Genomic DNA, 10520 nt, shown 5'->3' on the forward strand with positions numbered 1-10520 from the left:
TTCAAATCTAGTCTAAGATTGTTTTGTTTTGTTTTTTAAATTGATGAAAATGGGACAAGCAGTGACTTTTAAATGTCGTCACAGTGCGATTGAGAGATCTAATCAGCTGTAGTGAAATGGGATGAATGCGATGAAATGAAATGCAAACTGAAATATATAAAGTATGTGACAGTATGCTTGTTTTAACTGACAAGATGGACTACTTAGAGGGACAATCCAAAAGAAATAACTTGATAATCGATGGAATTGAAGAAAGGCAAGGAGAAACGTGGACCGAAACGGAGGAAAAAGTGCAGAAAATCTTCAAGGACCAACTGCAATTAAAGGAGACAATCGAGGTGGAAAGAGTCCACCGCACGGGGAGATACGAATCGGGAAGACCTCGACCAAGACCAGTCGTGGTGAAGTTTGAAAAATATAAGGACAAAACAATGATACAACAGAGAGCAAAATACCTAAAAGGCACCAAAATTTACATTCATGAAGATTATACAGATACTGTACGTCAAAAAAGAAAAGAATTGCTTCCAAAACTAAAAGCGGCACGTGAAAGAGGGGAAATTGCCTACTTGAGGCACGACAAACTCATCGTCCACCCCCGCACCAGTACTCCAATTCAAAGGGCTCCACTTCAACATGCTGAGAGCTGATTACCACCAGACGAAACTTAATGACTAAATACATATAGGAAACAAACAACACAAACATGGACTTTAAAATCTTTGATTACGCTGAACATAAGACATTCGATCCAGAGAACAACTTGGATCCAGACAATAATTTCTTCAATCATAATCACAGCATCACAAACTCAAAGTATTATACTGATGAACAATTCAACTCAAATGTAGAACTGAAAAATACATTTTCAGTGATACATATAAATAGTAGAAGTTTATACAAAAATTTCACCAAAATCGAAGAATATTTAACTACATTGAATAAATTTACAATTATTGCCATATCAGAAACTTGGCTTGATGATGAAAAAACAAGTGAAATGAAAATTGATGGATATGAAATGTATGCAACTCATAGGGAAGACAAAAAAGGAGGGGGAGTTGCAATATATGTAGATAAAACACTGAAATGCTGCAAAATTGAGAGCTTGACAAACACAACTGAGAATCTAATGGAATGTCTAACTTTGGAAATACACATGAAAAATGCATCAAATGTTATTTTAAGTTGCGTTTATAGGACACCAGGATCTTGTCTAGACACATTTAATAAAAAACTGACAGATATGCTGAGTTGTTCTAATGACAAGAAAACACGAATAATATGTGGCGATTTTAACATCAACTTATTAAACCCAAATGGACACAAAAAAACAACAGATTTCATAAATACAATGTATAGCAACGGTCTATTCCCAGTCATTCTGAGACCCAGCAGAATAACAGTGGATACGGCCACATTGATAGATAACATATTTATAAATAAGATCGATCACAAAAAGGAAAGTGGACTTCTCATAACTGATATAAGTGACCATCTACCAGTCTTTGTAGTCCTACACAATTACTTTGCTAGAAAAACAAAACCAAGAACCCATACATCAGAAATAAGACTTAGAACCCAACATTCCATTGCAGCTTTCAAGTTCGACCTAGACAAGCAAAATTGGTCTGAGGTCTACACAAATGATGATCCAAATACTGCGTTTGAAGCATTTCAGTCAACCATAACCTCCTTATACGATAAACATTTCCCAGTAATTAAAGTCACCAGAAAATTCAATGGACAAAGTAAGCCATGGATAACAAAAGGCAGTGAAAATGCATGTAAAAAGAAAAACACTCTATACAAATCGTTTCTAAAATCCAGAACTAATGAAGCTGAAACAAAATATAAGACTTATAAAAACAAATTAGTAAATATTATAAGAGCTAGTAAGAGAGACCATTTTCATGCATTATTAGAGCAAAATAAAAGCAATACTCAAGAAATCTGGAAAATCTTAAATCATGTAATTAGAAATAACTCTAATAAAGTAGATTATCCGGAGTATTTTATGAAGGACAAAAATACCATTATTGAGGAAACGGCAGAAATAGCAAATGAATTTAATGAATATTTTGTTAATATCGGCAGTAACTTAGCAAAACAAATTCCCGATCCAATAAACTCTTTAGAAATACATAAACACATAGAAAAAAATCCTTCCACAATGTTTCTTACTGCTGTGAATCAAAATGAAATATTAAATATTGTAAAAACATATCAAAGCAAAAAGTCAACCGACTGTTTTGATATTGATATGTCAATAGTAAAACATATTATAGAACTTGTAGTGCGACCCTTTACATATATATGCAACCTGTCATTTAAAGTCGGTATTTTTCCATCAAAAATGAAAACAGCTAAAGTTATTCCAATTTTTAAAAATGGTGAAAGACATTTCATAACAAATTATAGACCTATATCACTGTTACCACAATTTTCAAAAATATTAGAAAAATTATTTTCTCGTAGACTCGATAACTTCATTGATAAACACATGGTATTAAGTGAAAATCAATATGGCTTCAGAGAAAAACGGACCACCTTATTGGCAGCAATGGAGTTTGTGGAAGCAATAGCCACTAATATAGATAATAAAGAATACACGGTCGGGATTTTTCTAGATCTAAAAAAAGCTTTTGATACTATAGACCATGCTATATTATTGAAAAAATTAGATATGGTATCAGAGGCACAGCACATAACTGGATTGCAAGTTATTTAGAAAACAGATATCAGTATGTGCAGTTCAAAAACAAAAAATCCAACTTACTGAAGATTATCCATGGAGTGCCCCAGGGGTCAGTGATTGGACCAAAACTGTTCATTTTATATATTAATGATATCTGTAGTGTGTCAAAACAATTCAAATGCGTCCTTTTCGCCGATGATACAACCTTTTACTGCTCTGGAAAAAATATGACACAACTCATGAATATTGTAGAAAACGAATTGACAAAATAAAAAAAATGGTTTGACAAAAACAAATTATCTTTAAATTTAACAAAAACTAAGCTAGTTGTTTTTGGCACAAGACCAATTAAAGACCACATTAAAATAAAGATAAATTCAATTGAAATAGAACGCGTCTATGAATATAAGTTTCTTGGACTAGTAATAGATACCAAACTATCCTGGAAGCCACACATAGATAACATAAAAAGAAAAGTATCCAAAACTATCGGGATACTCCACAAAACGAAGGATGTGTTGAATAAGAGCTCTTTGTATACATTATATTACTCATTATTACTACCATATCTGACCTACTGTGTAGAAATATGGGGAAAAGCCTGTAAAACGAACACACTCCCTGTTTTAAAATTACAAAAAAAAGCAATCAGAATAATCAACAGGTCGAAATATATAGAACCCACAAATCCAATATTCATCAAATTAAACACAATGAAATTCTACGACCTGGTTGACTACAAAATTACTCAATTAATGTATAAAGCACATAACAACCTCCTTTGTCAAAATATCCAGCAGCTTTTTGAAATTAGAGAGAGCTGGTATCATCTAAGGGGCACTAATCAATACAAAAAATCCAGAACAAGAACAAACATTAAGCAAAGGTGTGTATCAGTAATTGGTGTCAATCTATGGAATAAGCTTGAAACGGATCTGAAAATGAGTAAATCGTTGGAGGAGTTCAAAAACAAATTCAAAAGATTAGTGCAAAATAACTACATGAATCTGAATTAAAATAGATACATTTGATATACTTATAAAATATAGTAATATAACTGTTTGTTCTTGTTTTGGATTTTGATCAACTTAACAGTTGTATTCAAGGAATGCTAATTATAATGAATATCAGAAAATTGAAATACAAAAGAAGAAAGAATAACAATATATATACAAACCAGAAGGTGTAGAAATAGAATAGCATAGTATACACAAGGGTAAAAATATTTAATGATATGTAGTTTTTCATTTCTTTGTTTTGAAAAATGAACAATCAGTTACATAATAAGGGGTAGGACTAGATAAGTTATTTACTTCCTCCTACTCCTTTGAGCATATAACTGTGATGTGGTTTTTTTTCTCTTTTAACTATTTCTAATTTTCCTTTTATAATTTTGTTTGACCTTTGTCAACCTGTTATTGCGTGTACTATATATGCTCAATAAAATAAAAAAAACAAACAAACAAACAAAACAAATCTTAAAGGGCGGTCATAGGGCAGGGGTCACCAACCCAAGGACCACATCGAGCAGTGGGCGGTAGCTCTCCAGTGTTGGAACATTGTGATTTCCTTGGAATGTTGTAGACATGATCATTTGAGAATAATCATTTCAATCAAAATTTGGAGGCATTCTTTTATGTGACGGGAGTTATATGTAATATACGGCATCTCATGGTACGATTAGGTGGTGTCACATCCCGTTTTGCCACAGGAGCCACAGCAATTCAGGGTCTATGAAAGCTGTTTGGGAGCGATCAATCACAATGTGTGACAACGAATGGGCCTCGATACTGCGAGAGAGCTCTTTGGGCTAAACATTTTTATTGAGCTGCCGTATGTGACCAAACCCCACCCACCTTTACCATGACCGTATTGACAAAAATATCAAATGTCCACATTGCCAATGCCTCACATGTGTTTCAGGGCTACAACTTACTACCTTGCAGACCGCAGGTATGACATGTTGCCAGGGATTCTCAGTGCGGATATCTGCTCTCTTTTAGGAGGACTCGACAGGTGAGTGGGAGTGTTTTATTTCACCGTGATTTACAGTCACTCCCAGTTTTTGTTTTTACATGACATTTCGTTTGTGAAAATCCACAATGGAAAGACCATATACTGCGTATATACTTTAGACGCAGACTATATATTCATACTTCACTCACTACCTTAAAACAAAAAGTAGCTGAGCTGCGATTCAATTTGCACCACTTGGAGTACTACGTATAACACATTTCTACAATTTTTAGGATTGATTCTCTTATAAATGTGTTAAATCCAGGTATGCAATGAGTGTGTTGTGGGAGCTGGACGCGCAAACCCTCGCCGTCAACAATGTGTGGTACGGCCGCACCGTCATTCGCTCCTCCTACCAGCTGGACTATGAGCTGGCTCAGGCCCTTCTCAATGGAGAGCAGGGCGAGGTTGCAGAGCTGACCCGGCTGAACGCTCGCGAGAAGGACGCCAAGTTGGCTGAGCTCAGGCACGCTCTGCAGGTGCTGACCCACGTGGCGCGACACCTGCGGGCGCAGCGAGATCAAGGTGGTGCTTTGGAACTGGAAGGGGTGGAGGTATGAGTAGTGTACCATTATGAATTTGTTGCACTAAAGGGCCAAGTTGGCATTGTGATCTCCCTGTACAGTGCAGTACCTCAACTTCCAATAAATTATGACTGCTAAAACACATCTTTTCTGGTCTTTTGTCATTTTGGTACCAGGTGCGTGCACAGCTGGACAATGAAAAAAATATCACGGCTCTGGTTCCGCGTCAGCCCCTCGAGATTCACGAGACAGTGGCCGAGTGCATGATCTTCGCCAACCACTGGGTGGCGCGCAAGATCCACGAGGCCTTTCCCCATCAGGCGCTGCTTCGGCATCACCCGCCTCCGAGACAAGAGTTCTTCAGCCAGCTGGTGGGCAGCGCCAAGTCCAGGGGCTTCACCATCGATACCAGGTTTGTCACAACAATTTCTCATATCAGGTTTTGCTTGTGGTGGTGAGAATATTTGCACAAAAATAGATGTTGGGAGCTCAAGAGCGTAATGTACCATTGCAGTGATTCACAAACAGCCTGTGCATTCATGCGCCACTGGAAATGATCAAATTTGTTGGTCCGAAAAATATTTATTTATTTACAAAAGGTGAAGAGCACAAATAGTTCATCTACCTATGCCATTGATGCTCCTCCCAGTTCATGACCATTTTTTTTCTGACATAAAACATGTGGCTTCGCTCAATAAAAGTTGAGAAATCCCGGTCTAAAGAACTAGTATTACATACTAGTTCCCCCCCTCCCATGAAAAATGTGTGTGTGTGGGGGGGGTGGGGGGGAATAGTACATCTTTATCTATCTATATCAGGGGTTTCTAACACCGAGCCTGGAGGGCTATTGTTCTGCCTGTTTTCCAGCTCTCCCAGGATAACACACCTGATTCAAATCATCAGGATCGTTCTAATGCTCCTTCAGAGCTGGCTGATGAACTGATCATCTAAATCAGCTGTGTTGCAGCTGGGAGAGCCGGAAAACAGGCAGGGCAGTAGCCCTCAAGGAAACCCCTGATCTACATGAGACTAATAAAGGTTTTCTTAACTTATATATCTGTATGTGTGTGGGTGATTAGCGCATCTGCCACACAGTGCATAGGTGCAGGTTTTGATTCTGGCTCTGGCCTTCCTGTGTGGGGTTTGCATGTCCTCCTTGTGTCTGTGTGGGTTTTCTCCCAGCCTATCCCAAACAGCTGGGATAGGCTCCGGCATGCCCCGCGACCCTCGTGAGAATAAGCGGATTAGAAAATGGTTGGATCGATGGATATACGGACACACACACACACACACACACACACACACACAAATACACACACACACAGTGACTTTGTATCTGTGTAGGTCCAATAAGGCTTTAGCTGACTCTCTGGACCAAGCTGTGGACCCACAGGACCCACTGCTGAACAAGCTGCTAAGAATGATGGCTACCCAAGCCATGTCTCAGGCAATGTATTTCTCTACCGGTGCAATTTCCCAAGACACGTATTACCACTATGGTATGTATGACACGACCTTTGACACTCCTGTAGTAATCCTTGGATATTGAGAGGCAATGAGCCATAAAGTTACTTCTTATGACATACTGCGCTAAGCCTATGACTAAATGACACTTTTCAGGTTTGGCTCTGGACCGCTACACACATTTCACGTCGCCCATTCGTCGCTATGCCGATGTGGTAGTGCACCGCCTTTTGACCGCAGCCATTGACTTGGAGAGTGGGCGGAGCCCTGCCAAAGCGCTAGCTAGTAACAAGGAGCTGGAGGAGTTGGCTCATCATATCAACAAGAAGAACAGGGTCAGTTCTTTTGTCTCTCTTCCAAAATTAGTATTTCCCAGATTTGATAGTTCTGAAGTGAATGCTTAGTCGGGTACATTCAGGGAATGACCATCATGTGACATTTTCAGGCAGCCCAACAGGTGCAGAAGGGGTCCACTGAGTTGTTTCAGTGTCTATATTTCAAAGAAAGGGACCCTGACAAGGACCAGTGCTGTGTGGCCGATGCTGTCATTTACGCCATCCGAGACAATGGTGTATTGGCGTTTGTGCCGCTGTAAGTTTTCAACTTGGCCAAGTCCTATTTCCCAAGTATTGCAATTAGATCCAAATCAACATGGAACTGTTTGACAGAGCTTTGACAGAGCTACTCAGCTAGCCATATAAGCGTGTGACGTAGTATGAAGTAGTGCTGTTTTTAGTGTTTTTATAAGCAGTTCAGAAAAGCAAATCGGGAATATATGCTTGCTTGCTCTTGACATCACAATTCATCACAATTTCACATCCAAAATGGTGCCTGCGTAGGTATGGCATGAAGGGGCCCGTCTACCTGAAGAACCGAGACGGTCAGGTGCTCTCTGCGGGACAGGACGGCGGCTGCGAGTGGCAGAGCGGTTCTGTGCACCGCTATTCAGACCATATTACGACCACGTCCCTCATGGGAACCACCACCTTCACGCTGTTCAGCCACATCACTGTAAGTGGCCCGGCCATAGTTTTACAGTACGCCATTGCTGATTTCTAATAGATGGTTTTGCTCTATCGAATGAAGAATGCGCTTAACACAACAGTTAGCAGTTGCTTTACTCACTTGATGTGGTAAAACTTGAATGAAAGTTTCCTTCCAAGTTTTTAAAGTAGACACTCGTCAAACAGGGAATTTGTTTGTGTACTGCCAATTTCAGTCCCACAGTTTTCTTTTGTCTACAATTTACTGTATACTTTGAAAAACTGTGAGCAGCCATAGCACAAATTAAAAACTCAGCAATATCCTCCCAACAATTACAGCAACGGTTGTGTCAGCTATTCTACCTTCTTCACAAGCGTTATTACAGTATTTGCATTGTTATAATCGAGGTGTGATGTAATCCAACTTGAGTTCTCTTCTTCCCTTAGGTTCGTATCTCCATACAGTCTTCACGTTGTCACGCCGACAGCGTCAACCTCGAGCTCATCAGCAACAGGCCGCACCAGAGCGTGACGCTCAGCCAGGCTCAGTCGCATGGCCGCAGCCAGCTGGTTCAGGAGGTGGTGCGCATAGCGGAAGAGGCGTCACAACAGGCTCGGGGCAAGGCGACACGCCAGCCGAAACTGTCCAGAGAGGAGCAAGAATTCTGCCAAAGCAAAAGCCCGAACCTCTATTTACTCTTGGAGGAGATCCGAGAGCTTTCACTGAAGGACCTTGAATATACAACTCCAGCCTTGAGACAGTCATGTACTCTGAATGCCTGATTGGACGTGGACTCATGACACTCTTTTCAGACTTTTTTTTTAAACAGGAAAAACGTTGTCCTTTCTTCTTTTTCCAGTCTTTAGCAATCGGCATTACAAAATGGCTAAGTTTAATGAAAATGACTATTCCTGGCAAAAAATGGAGAAAAAGAGCTTTTTGTAAAAGCATGCATTTCAAGCATGTGAGGCACCACTGCCACCTACTGGTCACTTTTTTACATGATTTACAATAAAATACAATACATGCTGATTCATATAGCGCTTTCACAATTTACAATGCAAACGGCTTACTCTCATTCACAGATCGCAACAGACCCTCCTCCTCTCCGACGCAAAAAAAAGACTTCGACCACAAGTACGTCCTTGGTAGGCAGGGCCTAATTTAAAAAAGATGTACAAGTACAATAAATACAAGATATTAACTGTTCAAACTGATCAACTTGATTGTTTTCAGCAAAGGATCATTAACTTTGAATTTTATGGCTGCAACCCGTTCCTAAAAAAATGAGACAGGTGGCAAAGAAAAGGCTCATCAAACACTGATTTAGAATATCCTACAGATGAACAGGCTTACTGGGAACAGGTGGGTGCCATGATTTGGTATAAAAAGTGCTTCCCTGAATTGCAAAAGCAAAGCCAAGATGAGGATTGCCTCTTTGTTGAACAACTATGTGAGAAAATAGTTGAGCGGTTTAAGGACAACATTCCTCAAAGTACAATTGCAAGAATTTTAGGGATGTCATCATCTTCCCTCCATAATATCAATAAAAGGTTCAGAGAATCCACTGTATGTTAAGTGGCAAGACCGAAAACCAACATTGGATGCCTGCTGCAGCCATAAAGAGTGGACCAGTATCGAACAGCATGGATCATAGACTACCTCACAAACCGGCCGCAGTACGTGAGGGTGCAGAGCTGTGAGTCGTACAGGCTTCTCTGCACCACTGGAGCGCCGCAGGGGAAAGTTCTGGCTCCATTCCTGTTCATCCTCTACACCTCGGACTTCAGACACGCCACTCCAAACTGCCACCTTCAGAAGCTCTCCGATGACTCTGTGATTGTTGGCCTCATTACAGAGGGGGACAATCGGGAGTACAAGGGACTGATGAAGGACTTTGTGGAGTGGTGCCAGCAGAATCTCCTCCAGATCAACCCTAGGAAAACTAAGGAGTTGGTTGTGGATTTCTGCAGGAAAAAGTCCTCACCAGCACCAATGAACATCCAGGGTATGGACATAGAGAGGGTGACCTCCTACAATACCTTGGTGTTCTTCTGAACGACAAACTGGACTGGTCTACGAACACGGACACCCTGATTAGGAAAGGACAGAGCCGACTCTTCCTACTCAGGAAAGTGAGGTCTTTTGGGGTTCAGGGGTCACTCCTTAAGACGTTCTATAACTCGGTGGTGGCCTCGGCCATCCATTATGGCATTGTCTGCTGGTCAGGCAGCATCTCGGCCCGGGACAGAAAGAGACTGGAGCGACTGGTCAGGAAGGCCAGTTCTGTCCTGGGCTGCTCCCTCGACACTCTGGAGGAGGTGGGCAACAGGAGGATGCTAACTAAGCTAAAAGCTATGATGGACAGTCCCTCCCACCCCAATCCAGCCCGCTCTGACAGCACTAGGTAGCTCCTTCAGCCAGAGACTGTTACACCCGCGCTGCAAGAAGGAGAGATACCGACGCTCGTTCCTACCGACTGCTGTCAGGCTGCTGAATAAAAAAATAATAAAATTAATTAAATGATGTGAAAAACAAGGGCGGTCCGGTACTCCAGTGGTTAGCACGTCGGCTTCACAGTGCAGAGGTACCGGGTTCGATTCCAGCTCCGGCCTCCCTGTGTGGAGTTTGCATGTTCTCCCCGGGCCTGCGTGGGTTTTCTCTGGGTGCTCCGGTTTCCTCCCACATTCCAAAAACATGCGTGGCAGGCTGATTGAACACTCTAAATTGTCCCTAGTTGTGAGTGTGAGTGCGAATGGTTGTTCCTTTCTGTGTGCCCTGCGATTGGCTGGCAACCGATTCAGGGTGTCCCCCGCCTACTGCCCGAAGACAGC

The 10520-nt window shown here is 41.0% G+C and overlaps 2 protein-coding genes across 2 annotated transcripts in view; both read left to right on the top strand.

Annotated features, from left to right (window-relative positions):
* The window catches only part of LOC127599794 (ras-related protein Rab-11A), a 180330-nt gene extending 177648 nt beyond the window's left edge, over positions 1–2682 (top strand). Inside the window, exon 4 of the mRNA XM_052064035.1 lies at positions 2536–2682. Coding sequence (XP_051919995.1) covers positions 2536–2585 — 50 coding nt within the window. The 3' untranslated portion in view covers positions 2586–2682. The remainder of the gene's footprint in view (positions 1–2535) is intronic.
* The window catches only part of dis3l (DIS3 like exosome 3'-5' exoribonuclease), a 28787-nt gene extending 19949 nt beyond the window's left edge, over positions 1–8838 (top strand). Inside the window, exons 11-18 of the mRNA XM_052063873.1 lie at positions 4622–4714; positions 4980–5268; positions 5415–5650; positions 6583–6737; positions 6859–7037; positions 7148–7293; positions 7542–7713; positions 8133–8838. Of these exons, the coding sequence (XP_051919833.1) occupies positions 4622–4714; positions 4980–5268; positions 5415–5650; positions 6583–6737; positions 6859–7037; positions 7148–7293; positions 7542–7713; positions 8133–8468 (1606 nt within the window). The 3' untranslated portion in view covers positions 8469–8838. The remainder of the gene's footprint in view (positions 1–4621; positions 4715–4979; positions 5269–5414; positions 5651–6582; positions 6738–6858; positions 7038–7147; positions 7294–7541; positions 7714–8132) is intronic.
* Positions 8839–10520: the final 1682 nt, after the last annotated feature.

Source organism: Hippocampus zosterae, chromosome 4 (assembly GCF_025434085.1).
Source record: "Hippocampus zosterae strain Florida chromosome 4, ASM2543408v3, whole genome shotgun sequence".
NCBI lineage: Eukaryota > Metazoa > Chordata > Actinopteri > Syngnathiformes > Syngnathidae > Hippocampus > Hippocampus zosterae.